At 37.4% G+C, this 15,210-nt stretch overlaps 1 protein-coding gene across 6 annotated transcripts in view; it reads left to right on the top strand.

Moving 5' to 3' along the window:
- ATXN7 (ataxin 7) overlaps window positions 1–14,213 on the top strand; it is an 89,054-nt gene extending 74,841 nt beyond the window's left edge. For all 6 annotated transcript variants that reach the window (XM_074879036.1, XM_074879038.1, XM_074879037.1 and 3 more), the window contains 8 exons: window positions 1,779–2,031; window positions 2,696–2,958; window positions 3,735–3,817; window positions 5,602–5,867; window positions 6,286–6,484; window positions 7,364–7,485; window positions 7,770–8,727; window positions 10,028–14,213. In XM_074879036.1, the coding sequence (XP_074735137.1) occupies window positions 1,779–2,031; window positions 2,696–2,958; window positions 3,735–3,817; window positions 5,602–5,867; window positions 6,286–6,484; window positions 7,364–7,485; window positions 7,770–8,727; window positions 10,028–10,045 (2,162 nt within the window). In that variant the 3' untranslated portion in view covers window positions 10,046–14,213. The remainder of the gene's footprint in view (window positions 1–1,778; window positions 2,032–2,695; window positions 2,959–3,734; window positions 3,818–5,601; window positions 5,868–6,285; window positions 6,485–7,363; window positions 7,486–7,769; window positions 8,728–10,027) is intronic.
- The last annotated feature ends 997 nt before the right edge of the window (window positions 14,214–15,210 follow it).

The raw sequence follows: 15,210 nt of genomic DNA on the forward strand, positions 1-15,210 counted from the left end.
TGTTTCTTGAGGTGGGTGATAGATTGTGGCATTTGTTATGTATTTCTGTTGGGCATTTCACTGACCTTTGAGACCTTTTTGGTAAATAATAATTAAAAAGTGATGACTTCTGCAGAAGGTTCATTAGGTAGTTTGCACCCATTTCACATTTCAACACATCACTTGGTTTAGTTTCAGAGATAATTTCTTGAGTGGAGTTTCCTAGTCTAAGGTCTATGCTTTTTAATTTTTTTTTTTTTTTCCCCTGAGCTAATGAACACATTTAAAATGCTGGTTCCCCACCTCTGTAAGAAATTAGCTTGCCAGGTGTTAGGCTCCTGTGTTTTTCCTCTTGCACTGCTGGAGCGCCTTGACTTTTTCCCCCTGGTTATTGCTGTTGCACGGTCTTGCTTGCAGGAGCTGTGCAGCGGGTGATGTACCTGGTGACATGGGTGCAGGGTTGGTGCTGTCATGTTTGATGGCTTCCAGCTACAAATGGAGTCCTGGTTGGTCATCATGAGTGGCATATGATTGCTGTATTTAGGATTGGGGGGAAAATGGATTATATATTTACATTTTCCAGAGCATTAGACTTCTGTACAGGTTGTGCTGGACTTGACTTTCACTCTTGGCTGTAGTAGCTTCATGAGTAGCCTGCTGCTTTCATAGTTTAAGTAAATTTAAGTCAAAATCTGTAAGCTGGTCCTGGGATTGATCGGTGATGGATTTGGGCACCTTTAACAATACTTGGCTGAGTGTTACCGCTGTTGAGGAGAAAGGTGCCTTTCTACTCCCTCCATGGACCTGCTGATTCTTGGTGTTCTCTTAGATCTGTGGTTTGCATATACTGGATTGCCAGACATGTCTCTTAAGCAGGTGTTGCTTACACAGATCATTGAGGAATCACAGGTGTCCAAGTATCAGTCCAGCAAGTGGTTAATGTCGGCAGAGCTGGGTACTCCCTGAAGCTGTCAGGTGTTTTGTGACTGAGAATTCATTGTTCCAAATATACCTATATATATTATACCTGTATAATATACACTATTTTAACCGAAATGGTGCTAGCAATATATTAATGTTAATGGTATAATGTTAATTAAATAATTTATTTTCCAACACATTCATTGATGGAACCTGACCACTCTTAATTCAAATGTTCAGATATTGTACTTTTTTTTTTTTTGTAGAAGAATATCAGTTGCTCCTTTTGATGATGTTCCTAAATAGAAATCCTCCCCAAACTGGTCATACTATGAAAAAAAAAAAAAAAAAAAAGAGGAAAACAAAACAAAAAAACAACACCCCAAAAACCGACGTAGGTCAATACTTGAGCTGCCCAAAAGGTTGTAATGAAGTGAAAGTTAAAATGATGACTCCAGTATAATTTTGATCATTAGGAGACATACTTACAGATTTGTTATCCTTTGAGGAAACCTGGTATTTCAGCTTGCTTGGCCTGAGGACAGGGGTCTCTGCTTTGTGTGTCTGAGGTCTAGGTTTGATTCTCACTTTCTTGTTCTTTAAGATAGAGAGAGAATGGGGAGTGTTATTAAAAGCTAAGCTTTAGTGGCTGAAGAACATAGCTCCCAAAGTTAAGAGACTCCTGTAACCGACTGGGGACCAGCAATGAGTGGAGCCTCATGGATTACAGTGAAGCTTGAATCCTCTATGCTCTGTGTGTGGCACGGGACTTCCCAAGCCAATAAAGGAAAAATGTTAATGGAGTAAATGACAACATGAAGTATTTAAGAATTGTTTCTGTATGGGAGCTTAAAACCCCTTTGTTTCTTCCTTTTCAGAAAGAAGACACAGCTCCTCCAGCAAGCCACCTTTGACTCCTCCCTCCTCTTCAGTATTTTCCCTCATTTCATCTTTCCCTTCAAAAAACAAAGGTAGCAGTGGAAGTGGGAGCAATCGTTCATCCAGTGGAGGTACTAGTGCATCATCATCAAATTCCAAGTTGTTGAAATCACCCAAAGACAAGCTGCAGATCAGCGGAAACAACAGGTTAATGCATTCGGTACAGCATAGCAAAGTTCCCCATGATAAAATGTGAGTATGTGTTTTGATGAAGAATTAAATGTTACTACTTGCATAGACACGGCTTTATTGTAGAATTTCCTTTTGTTTCAGAGGGTTTTTGGTTTAAGGGATAATCATTTTAAACTCCTCCAGATCTTTTCCAGCAGCCTAGTCTAAGATTATAGATAATACTTACGACTATGTTGAACAAGAACTCTTCAAAGCTGCATCTTAAATCACTATAAATAAAGGTCGTTTTACAAGGGGCTCTTAGTTCTTTGATCTAATCTGCATACTTTGATCATAAGTGAGTTTTAGCTCTGATTCAGGTGATTTTTGACCTGCACACGTGAGACTGCAGAACTGATAATATAATTTACTCTCACAGAATGGAGCATTTCTCACTGGACATAACACGCCCGTTCCAGTTGCTTTGGTGATATGCTGTATCTGTGAATTCAAATAACAGTTTCTCTGAAATACTTAGAAGGAAATGGGGACAGAAAAGATTATGGACATCATAAAAAATGTGAAAATAAAAAAGATAAGATAACTGGGAATAAAGGAGGAAGGTCTACATTCGCATTGTGAATAGATCAGAGTATTGTTGAGTAATAACGTATTTTTAAGTACTTTTTATAATTTATTACTATAATTTTCAATTTTCCCCCCTTTTGTTTTTCATAAATAATAGTATGACTCCATCTGTCAAAGTGGAAAAAATTCATCCAAAGATAGATGGTGCCCAACTGAAAGCTGCTGTTGGTCCAACTTGTTCTACTACTGTGAGTTCCTCAATAAAGACTGGCCTTAATTGTCCCTCAATACCAAAGCCACCCTTGCCTTCCCCTGGACAGATACTGAATGGTAAAGGTCTTCTCTCTGTGCCTCCATTTTTGGAAAAGAAATCTGAAGAAAATACAAATAATAGGAAATTTTTACATAAAAGATTGTCAGGTAATTGTGTTTAATTATTATTTGCTATATTCCTCTTAGTAGTGTATCTATAGAAATACATATATAGAATATATAGAAATAAGTTTCAGAAATAAACACTTTTATAAAACTGTAACTTATAATTGGATACATTTTATATATTAGAATTTAAATCTATAACTTGACATACTCTTCAAGGACACAAACAACTTGAAATGTGGCTGTTGTTTTCAGAAACCATACAGATCTCAAAAGGCCAGTCAGTTCTTACAGTTTTAAAATGATGCTCTTCTACTATCTTTGAAGATTTTCTTTTCCTTCTTTCTATATGGAAGGTCCAAATGTACATAGAAAGCAGAACAACTAGCACCTCAAACTCAAACATGTAAACCCAGTCTGTTCTTTACACTTTTTAAACACAATAACTTTGGGTGTTAGAAACCTGGTAAAAAAGTTGTTAACACCAAAGCCAACAACAAAACCCCACCATTTGTTTGTCACTGTTCATATTGACGGTGACCTTTAATCCTGACATGGAGGATCTATTCCTCCTTTGGGGTCCCTTACAGCTGTGCATTTCTCCATTCTGTTTGTAGACAAGATCTGTATTTCAGCGCACCGTAAACCTGCTGAGAACGTAGAAAGTGTTATTTGTACAATTTTGTTGTGCATTTTTATTTATACATTTGCCTGTGTTACATTTGAAAACAGTTTTCAATCTGGTTAATTTTTATAATGAAAATAAATGTTAGTATTTCAAAATGTCTTAACTCTTCAATACTGTGTACCCTTGTCAGAGAGAGAATTTGATCCTGATATATACTGTGGTGTCATTGATGTGGAAACCAGGAAACCTTGTACTAGGTCTTTGACATGCAAGGTAGGATATCTTAACCAAAATAAGATTATGTAAAGTTTTAATTCAATTTTCTGAGGAATATGATGGAAAACAGAAAACTACAAATTTTTGCTGTCAGTATTTGCCACTGTAAATGGTACTTCTCAAAACATGTTGCCCAGAATCAAGAAGGAATTGTTTTTGAAGTTCAGTTATTTATTCAATAACATACTTTTTGAAGTAACCTGAAGATTTGTATTTTTGTATAAACCCTTTAAACATGGATGTTGGTGTGGGACAGATTATGTTACTCCACATGTAGATAGTAGGGGCCAGCATGATGTTCTTTTTGAGGATAACCTTTGGGTCCTAGATCATGAATTTTAAAATTCCTCATAAGCATTAAAAGTATTTGTTTATGCAGGATTGAGGTAAATCAAGCTCCTCCCCTCTCACACCCCCTCCTTTTCCCCCAGCAGAGTCTGCAGTAGATACTTAGGAGGTATTTGTGTAAATGCTGATGCTGCTTGATACACCACTACAGGCAACTCAGAAATGAGTCTTCTGAAAAAGCCACGGAGTATGCCTAGAGCTTAAAATCTAAATTAAACAATCTGTAAAAACTTTTGGTCAGATGAAATGTGTCCTCTGGCTCAGAAATCTTGGGGACAGAGAGGTATCACTTAGTCCCAAGGAACCAAAAATCCAGATCCCCTGCAATTGTGTAATATTTAGCTACTTTCCTGCAAAGCAGCTAAACTGTCAGTAGGGGAAGCATCTGGTAAATAAACCACCTACAGAACAAAGGTAAATGAAGCTGGTACTAATGACCCAGAGGAACTGAACTTGAACACATTGCCCTTTTGGAATTACAGGGGGGAGGCAATTGTTTTTCTAATAGAGGAGGGAAAAGCTTCAAGATTTTACAAGAGAACTAAGCACATCAAAGGTGTAAAGAGAAAGAAAGTAAAACCATTTCTCAGTAATTCCTTGTTATTGTACCTACTCATAAAATATTTTTTTAGAATTGCTATTTGTGTCTGAATTATGTGATAATTTTTACCTGCTAAAATGAACCCAATCAAACCTTTTATGCCGTGTGGGGAAAAAAAAAAAAAAAAAAAAGGAAAGGTATTGTATGTCACTTTGACAATTCAAAAAATAACTTCCATCTATTTCACTTTACCTAGAATTTATGCCATATATACACATACACATCTTACTATGTGTAGCATTCGGGACACTCAAAATCCTTTGAGTGTCTGACTGGATTCTGCTGTATTTTTTTGCATTTCTTAATATCTGTTTGATTACATTACATTAGTTTTCAAGGAATATGTAGAAGGAAGCAAAGTATTATGTAAATATATTTTATGTCTCCCATTAAAAGTCTGATTTTAAGCATTATTATGTTAAATATAATATTTTCGTAAGTGAAAGTAAATATTTAGTATTTTTGGTTGTGTACTAGTTGGCAGTTAAAACACCAATGTAAAAAAGATTTTAAATTCTGGTCTTAACCTTATAAGAAGTTAAGTTAAAAAATAAAAGAATTAAAGAAACTGGCAGTTTCTTTTTTTTAAAAATAAATTTGAAAGAAGTCTTTTACTCATTTGCTGTTTTTCATTATTTTGTATCAGACAGGGATATAATCATCCACCAAGCAATTTTAAAGTTTGTTTTCTAAGTCATTCTTCCATTTGTTTACTAAACCATAAGTGTGATGATTTTCTCTGTGTTAGAGCTCTAGACACGTGTTTTGAGTGTTTGATTTCCACAAATCTAATAGCCTGGGATTAATGATTGATTTATTCATGCTTTTGCAGACACATTCCTTAACCCAGCGGAGGGCTGTACAGGGTCGAAGAAAACGATTTGATGTGTTATTAGCCGAGCACAAAAGCAAAACCAGGGAAAAGGAACTTCTTCGACATTCGGATCATCATCAGCAGATGCCCCCTCTCAGGGAACCACATCCCTCACCTACTAAAACTTCCCAGGAGCTGCACCAAAATTCTCATGGAGTTACTCTTACAGAATCAAAGCCTTTATTACCTAATAAACCCAAACCTCACCCCCCCAGTCTTCCAAGGTAAGGAAAATCTGCAGGTCCAATGGTATGAAATTAATACTGGTAGCTTCATCAGGTGGATTTTGAAAAAGAAATATGGATCTGTTGGATGGGGCAGTATTTTTGCTCTAGGCCTGGTGACTGTCTGTCTGCAATTAGCAATTACTGAGCTGTAACTCCTAGCGAGGAGGGTTTGGTGTTTGAAACAGTAAAAGCTGACTTGCATCACTGAAAGCATTTCAGCAGTGGTTGGGCAATGCTGCTTTTCCAGGGGTGCCATACCTCCTGTCCTTCCTCCTGGTAGATGTGTTATGAGACTATGGAAAATATCACAAATCTGTTAATGTAGATTTCCTTCTGTCAGTAAAAGTAAACACTTAAGCTTGGAATTTTTAGCTAGACTTGGTTCAATAACACATTTCCTGCTTGCCTTGCCCAGGCCTCCAGGCTGTCCAGCCCAGCACAGTGGAAATGCCCCCAGCGAGTCTCCTTCTGTCCATGAGTCCCCACACCCTCCCTTGCCTGCAGCTGAGCCAGCATCTCGGTTATCCAGTGATGAGGGAGAATGTGATGAAAAAGAAGAGCCTGTTGAAAAACTGGATTGTCATTATTCAGGTCATCATCCTCAACCAGCCGCTGTACGTTTTAAGTAAAAGTTAACCTTGGTCTCTTGCTGGCTCTGAACTTGTAAACAGATTACTTGGGGGGTTTAAGGGTAGTGTTCTATTGGGTATGTGATTTTTTTTTTTTTTCCCCCCCTAGATTTTAAAAAATTATTTTGTTGTCTAGTAGACAGTGAAGGTTTAACTGTAGTTGCAAAGTAAATGTGCTAAAGAAATATGTTTGGAGCTCACTTACCCAATCCAAAAAAAATTAAAATGCCAAAATACTGAAGATGAAATTGGTAACTGTTCTAAAGGGCTGTGGTTTTGGAATGAGGACATGTAAACAGTGCCCTTCTGGTGACATTTGGTTCTTGGACTTACGCACGCATGCACGCACACGCATTTTTTTAATCAAGGTGCCAATCATCACAGTAAAGGTAACAGTAATGTGTTAATATTTAAAACTTGACAAAAGCTAGTTAGTCTAACTACAGACACAAACCTTATTGCCTAGCCTGTATATCAGATTATCTTCCTTTTTTTAAACAGACAACAAGCAGATAGCTGACAGCTCCTCAGAAATAGATGTTACATTGTATATGTTATATTTTTATACACACACACAAACACATACTACTGTCCTTCCCTGTTTAATCAGAGGGATTCAAATTTGACCACTGCTTTTGGCCATAAGTATGGGAGCATCAGATGGGAAGAAAATGATTCTGGTAAACCAAGGCCAAAAATTTAAAATAGTTGTTATATAGGAATAAAAATTCTAATTTATACTTTATTCTTGACTTAAACATCTAAAAGCATATTCGTTTAGCAATATTTATTTATAATCTAGTGCATTGTTATTTAGAGTTGTTACTGAAAGTAGAAAACGCTAATAAAAATCTGTCTTTTCAGTTTTGCACATTTGGTAGTCGGCAAATTGGAAGAGGTTATTACGTGTTTGACAAGCGGTGGAACCATATTCGATGTGCACTTGACTTCATGTTAGAGAAGCATCTTAATTCACAGATGTGGAAGTGAGTAGAAGTGAAAGAGTTCTTACTCTTCTTGGTATTTGTAGAAACACATGAAGCCTGTGATTCTAGTTAAAGAACAGTAAGTTCATGTTCAGATTAAAGGGGTCAAAGGTTGATAGTTTATGCTTTACATTTTCTGGAACAATTAACTCTTAATTTAATAAAATATTTTAGTGGTGTTAGCCAACCTCAAGATACAATCACTCTAACGTAGCATTATTAGACTGGGTGTTATTCCGAAGAACGGTAGCTACGTAGGTTTTTGTTTTTCTGTTCACCTGCAGGAAAATTCCTCCAGCATCTAGTAACACAGCTTCAGTTCGTGCACCACATCGGACAAACTCGATGCCTGCTTCACAGTACGGTGTCAGTGCAGCAGGTTTCCTCTTACCCACCACGGTTATGTCATCGCCAGCATTGGTATCTCCTTCCTGTGTGTCTCTGAATAATAAATCGGTACCATCACATGGAACAACACTAAATGCCAATCCTGCTACTTTGGGTGCAGTGGATCCTGTCTGCAGTATGCAATCAAGACAAGTGTCTTCATCCCCTTCAACACCTACAGTGCTTTCCTCTGTACCTTCACCTATGCCCAGCAAACCTCAGAAAATGAAATCCAGCAAATCTTTTAAACCTAAGGAATCTTCTGCTGGCAGTGGCACCTGTAACAGTACCGGCAGCGTCAGTAGCAGCGGCGGCTCAGGAAAGAAGCGTAAAAACAGTTCCGCACTGCTAGCACCTTCTCATTCCACAGAGTCCTTTAGAAAAAACTGTGTGGTTAACTCTGGAAACTCTGGGACCTCCTATCATCCATCCGTGACAGCTTCGTCCCACAGCGTTGGCCTCAACTGTATGACTAGCAAAGCTAACTCCGTTAGCCTCAAACACGACCAATCAGGGAGGGGTCCTCCGACTGGAAGCCCTGCAGAATCGATAAAGAGAATGAGTGTGATGATGAACAGCAGCGACTCCACACTCTCCTTAGGGCCGTTTGTTCATCAGTCCAGCGAGCTGACTGTAAATTCACACAGCAGTTTTTCACATTCGCATACTTCCCTTGACAAATTAATAGGAAAGAAAAGAAAGTGCTCACCTGGTTCAAGCAGCATAAACAGCAGCAGCAGCAGCAGCAAATCAAACAAAGTTGCCAAATTGACATCGGTGAACAATGTTCATGCAAAACACACTGGTGCAATCCCAGGGACGCAAGGACTGATGAACAATTCTCTTTTTCATCAGGTATGAAATTTTGTCTTAAACTAAGCCAATATGAACATGCCTCTTCACATGCTTATATTACGTGTGTTCTCTTAATTATTAGATAGCCAATTCCAGATCTTATTCAAGTAAAAGATAGTTCTCCTATTTGTCCACTACTCATTTTGAGTGTTTTTATAGTGCATTTACACAAGATTTTTATAAACACTCTCATAAAGTGTAGCTTTTTTCTTTTAAGTAAGCTTAAATATGCCATACCAAGTTCCTTAAATTTTGCCTGTGAATTGCTCTCAGATGAAATTCAGTCCTCACATTTTAAAAGAATAATTTTAAAAATAAATCTTGCCAGCCAGCCATGGAACTGAGCTGCATGTCTCAGCCTGACTTCTTGTTTCTGTGTCAGTAATAAACATTCTACAGAGTGGAACATAATGATGCTGGTAAGAGAACTGTGATACTGTGATAAAATAAGCCTATTATCCCAAGGTGTCATTGACTGACTTCTTAGTAATAACGAGATTAAATGTTATAAATAAGATACAAACCTTTTTAGTTGGTAAAGCAAACAGATTTACTATAAAGGAAGCAGATCTCATGAATATGTAAGATCCCATTTGTTTTTTAAACAAATTGCACTGAAAAAGTAGTGTATTGGGAGAGAAAGTTCTAGGTAAGTTAGGATGAGAGATAATTTAGAAACTGGTAGCTCAGCCTTCTTAATAATACTATTCAAATTTACTTGGAGGATCACTTGGAGAGGTAAAAATAGTTTGATACAGCTCGAGGAGAGTGTAGAAGATGAAATTTTAGGGAGCAGCTAACTACGGTTTTCAGGATTGAAAACACAAAAATCTTTTTGTTTCCTCTGGTGCTAATAACCTGAAATCTGTGTACCTGGAGAGCTAGGAGGTCAGTAAGATCTTTTTCAGAATGGTTTCTTGACTTTCAATTTCAGCCATAGAGGAAGATTTTCACAATTACGTTGTGTTTACTGTATCAAAAAAAAAAAGGCATTCAGAGGCTGGATTTATTTTTGGACTTTCCTAAAACTTGCTCTTTCACCTATGCAATGTAAATAAAGGAGAAATATGATTTGAGTGAATTAAGGAAGGAAATCATGTCTGAAACCATTATAACTGTAAAGAGCTTTAGCTTGAGGATTGTCAAGTCTCGCAGAAGCCAACAGCATGTTAGTGGTGTCGCATTGTGCCTGCTGATTCTCCCCAAAATATGCTCTCCTTAGCCAGGAAATGTCTTTTAAAGGCGTCTGCTGTAACAGCCTGGCTCACTCATCCTTCTCTTTCTTCTGCTTGCTCAAAAGCCAAAGGCCCGTCCCTGATAGCTGAATGCACCATGGTGAGAAACGAACTGGACAATTTTCACTACAAGCAAAACCTCCATCTGGATTTCTGGACTCCAAGATGCCTTGAGTTTTCCCAACTTCCCATGGTCCTCAGGTGTGGAAATCTACTGGACTGTCACTTAAACAAGGAATTTCCCTGAAGCCATGTCTGTAGCAGCGAATATACTAGAAATGGACACTGGATGAAGTTCAGCCACATAATTGCTCTTATCAGTGTTAACGGTGGTCTGGACTGTTTGCTACAAATCTGTGAGATTTTACTTACAGGAGTACATCATCTTGCCACTATTTGACATAGATTGGCTGGGCAAACGAATGTTTTCTGGGGGGAAATAAACGTTACTGTGGACTTATTTTTATACTGATGGTGTCTTTTGTAGGTGATAGCTAACCGGACAGACACCCTCAATGGAGAGGACCCCGTGACGAGGGGGAAAAATGTGTGAGGCACAATGGAAAGAAGCCCTCAAGAAGGGAATATGGCTTTAGTGTTTTTATAGCAATGTTCCTTTAATGGAATATAAAAATAGCACAATTCAAAAAAATTAGTCTGTGTTTTGCCCAGCCTTTTGCAAGTAATTTGGGATAAGAAGCTATCAGGAGTTTAAAAATAAAAACCCGACAAAAACCAGAAAAACTTGTTTGAGGCCATCGCTCAGAAAACAAGTATAAAATGTCGTACTTGCATGATACAAAACCTATTTTCTATTCTTTCGAATAAGATCTGATTGCAGAAGAAAATAAAAGTTAATTTTGTTTTTAAAAAAAATCCAAAACCATCAGACAAAGGCAAATAACCTCTAAAACTATATGCCCAAAGAACGTATTTATTGACCTATACTGTATACCATAGGCCTTTGTTATTTAAAAAAAAATTACAACTGTATTGGTTAAATTAGGCTGGATTTGCCTTCCAGCCAGTAAAAATAGCCCTTTTAAAACTAAGTATTTAAAGTATTTAAATATTTTCTAAAAAACTAAGTCAGTTTCTTTATGCCTTGTTTGTATAACTAAACATTAACATGTTATGCTTTCAACCACTCAGATTTTTTTCAAAATTCTGGAAAAAATGCCAATTTGACAGCAGAGTCCACCGTAAAGCGCAGATGTGTGCATCAGTCACCCACGCCCACCAAGGCTTTATGAATAAAGGGGGCTTTACACAGTTTTATATAGTCCAGTCAATTTTATGAAATATTTTGTCTTGCTTCAAAACACCTCAAAAATGAATTCCACTAAAGGGCTTGTTGTATTATGATTTGATTCGTCTGGATGTTTTTAAGTTTTTTAACATCAGGTAAAGTCTCAAAATTGACTAAGCTTTTATTAAGCGGGCAAAGCAAAGGAAAACAAATTTCTAACCAAGAAGATATTTTTTTCTGCCTTAAAAGGGCACCAGCTATTGCTGAGAAGAGACAATCTGAGCCTGTCTAATTGTTCGCGTAGCCCAGCCTTCTCCCCAGTTCTGGTGGCAAGTAGTACATCAGGGAATCCAAAGCCACTCTGAGTAGCAGTTGCTTAGTTGTTTACCTAACGATGCTTTCAGTTTGACCTGAACTTGCTACGAAATCATTGTTATACAGCAAAACAACAAGAAGCCTCTATGCAGACACTTTAGCTTTGAATTGATACAAAAGATCACATTGAGAAAGCAACGTACTAGAGACACTTATTATGCAAACTTTAAAAAAAAAAAAAAAAAAACAAAAAACAACAAAAAGACAACTTTTCAGGAACAAAAGGATTCGTATTTAATAAGATGCCCTGTTGAAAGGATTGTTAGAACTGCAATTGGTTTAACGTAAAGGGAACCAAAGTGCTATGCCACAAAGAGAAATCAAAGTGTATTAAATCCTGCACCGTTTGGAGTGAAATCCACGCTCTGATGAAGTCCCTGGGGCAGAGCTTCCGCTTCAGGATAGCGTCAGTCACAAGTGCAATTTGACTCTTGATAGACACAAAGGTAAAGGAAACAAAAAAATTTGGCAAGACTGAACGCTAGCGAGTTTGGGATCGAACTCTCCTCTGTTTTTTTAAGGTTCTGTTGATCTGAAAGCATAATGGCAAATTCGTGCTCCTCCGATAGCGTGCAGACGTGTTAAAAAGTGAATTCCTGGTCGCTGCTCGTACAGAGCCAGTGTCTGCGCAGCCACCAGCGCCGTGTGGGTTTCAGCCATTGGGAGTAAAGAGTTAGAACATCGTCAATTCTGTCTGCCCTTGAGCATAGACCTGCTTAAATGTTATGTTTTAGGTCTTGATTTATAAGCAGAACATTGTTCCTGAAGCTTTTATTGTCACATAGTTCTTACTGTAAATAATTAAGGAAGCTTAAAATTAATTTTCCTTGCAAAATTGAATTTGCAGTGGCTGGGTTGTTTCTAGACAGATTTTGGTATTAATTTAAGAGATACAGTTTTTATAGTCTTTCCAACTTCTCATTATGACTCCTGCAGTTTTCTTAACCTAAAAAATTGCTGCAATGATGAACAAAGAATTATACAAGAAAAAAACATACTTTTGTATCTTTATTTTGGAATTTCTTGTTCTATTATAAATATTGAAGTATCCCTATTTCAGAAGACATATTTTGTTAATTGATTGTACATATTTAAATATGTATTTTTGCACAGGTCTTTTTTTCTTATATCCAGTTTTGGTACAATTGAGATCATCTAGTATTTATTTATTAATTAATTAAAAAAAAAAAAGCAAATACCTTTTTATAATTTGAAGTGGTTCACTGCCAAGCCAATAGTTAACATGCCTACTTTGCAACTTAAGGGATGCCTCCGTTTTGTGAAAGCTGTGTCCCTTTTCATGTCTTGGGAGTGGATACATGCAAACTATTGCCCGGGTCCTGCGGTTGGGTTCTGCCGCGGGAACCCGAGCGCAGGATTGGAGCCGAAGCGGTCGATACGGCATTGCTTATCAGTTGCCTGATTCCCAGAAGACTACATTTAGTTAAGTGACACACTGCTTCTCTTTTTTTAGTGTTCGTGTGCGTGTGTGTGCGTGCGCATTTGTGTGGGTCTCATGTGGTTTAAAACTAACGGAAAAACTGAAAGTGCCTGATATAACTAGTTTTAAGCTTGGACTGTTTAGACAGCGTCTCCTTAAAAGACTTGAATGTTCAGTTGAAATTTTGGAGCTTGCTTTTTCCACCTATATATAATATATGTGTGCGTATATATATGTATGTGTGCGCGTATATATATATACACATACATATATATATATTTTCTGAAATTAATGAGATGGGTTGACAAAAGAAAGTGAATGATGCTGGTAACTTTTGTAAAATCTTTTAATTAGAATACCTTGTGTTGGAACAATCCCACTGATAACTTCTATTTAATATAATGCCAAGGGTTTGAAATATGGTTTTAACCAGCAGTTTATTTAACTGTCTCATTCTGGGGAGGGAGGGGGGCCAGTATTCATGAATGAAATAATTTAGAAAATGTTCAGAATAGTTGGTATTCCAGGAAAACAAAACAAACAACCCAAGTACGTACCTCTTAAAACTATTAAAAAATAAAGATGTGATTTCCAAATGACACTTCTAAGGCAGTTGTCTTCCTGTAAGAGTTCTCTTGCCAAGGAATCTCTCTCTCATCTTTCACTCATTCTGTCCTGGAGGAGGGAATTGGGCTTAGAAAGATTCTTAAATGTTTCACTGTTCAGCAGAAAATAATCATTTTTACCTTTTGTGCAAGATATTTTACGTTTTAAAGATAATTTTAAAATGAGCACTACATAATGTCAATGTGAATGTAGGCCTTGAAAGCATCTTGCTCGGTGTTGAGCCTGGTTCTAAAAGCAATCTCCTGTGTAAAATGTGTGAATAGTTTGATAATTTGTATACATAATCAAGAGCATCTGATCAGCTGAACTCTGTGTTGGCTGCTGTATAGTACATGAACAAATGTCATGGGATAGAAAAATTACTTTGGATATTTAAAAGAAAAATAAATATATAGTCTATTTGTTTTGTAACAAGTTTCTGTAAATAAAATAATTTATACTATTTATAAGAAAAAGTTGTGCTTTGCTTCATGAAAAAGATTAGTTTGTTGAACAAACATGTTACTAAACAAGGCAATAAAATTAGGACTTTTCAATAAATGAGGTTGGTTGCATGGAATACATTATATGTTTCTGCTTCATTATAAAATCATTCACCATTAAAGGAAAACATTATCTGTATCGGTGCCTATGTGAACTAATTTCAACGAATTGGATGTGGTCAAATTTTGTCACTGTACCTCAGCGTTGCGAGAGCGGCTGCAGGGTCAGCCCAGTAGGATCCTGACATCCTACAGGGTTCTGGTACCCGTTTTTAAGAGGTGTCTGTATCAACTCCGCAGTATTTTTTCCTGTGCAAAGGATGTTTTGTTATTTAAGGTTCACTCTTTATATTGTTTTCTAAATAGAATAATGAGCAGCAGCTTTTACAGCCCCAAATGGGGTATGTTGAATGGTCATGATTTCTGACTTTTTTGGAAGGGAAAAAAAAAATAATCAGTGTTTTCACAGTTTAAAGATCCAGTGTGTGAATTCCAGAGGTTAAATACTCTTGCAAGGCTTTCCTCTGCATGTGACTCGGGACTCGCATGTGGTGGACGATTTCTGAGGAGCTGTTTGTAAAATTGGTAAAACTCCTGTTTGTGGGATAGGAATTGAGTTACATCCATGGCAATGCTCCCCTTATTCTCTCTCTCTTCTTTTTCTTTTCCTCTTACAACAGTATGAACAAAGTTTTCCTTAGTATTTGGACAGCTTTTGTGTGGACTGAAGATTTTTATTTGTCTCACTTTCCTGCAAATACCTTTCTTTTCTAGTAGGAATTTCTCATTTCTGCCCCACCCTATAAGGTGTGAGCACTGACGTTGGTTGTGCTGGGCTGTGCAGGTGGCGGCAGCACGGAGCGGGCAGGAGGGGAGCTGGCAGCGCGGAGCAGAGCGCTCTGCTTGTCATCACATTCAGGCAAGTCCATGTCTCGAGCTGTCTGTGTCTGCTTCAGAACTGAGGGATTAACTCTGCATTTAACTGCATTAAAATAGGGTTCTGCCTCGTCTAAATCTGGTAAGGTGAGGAAAGAGGGGAAAAAAAGGTGCGTTTATCCCTTATAACCCTGAGCT

Source organism: Strix uralensis, chromosome 10 (assembly GCF_047716275.1).
Source record: "Strix uralensis isolate ZFMK-TIS-50842 chromosome 10, bStrUra1, whole genome shotgun sequence".
Lineage (NCBI taxonomy): Eukaryota > Metazoa > Chordata > Aves > Strigiformes > Strigidae > Strix > Strix uralensis.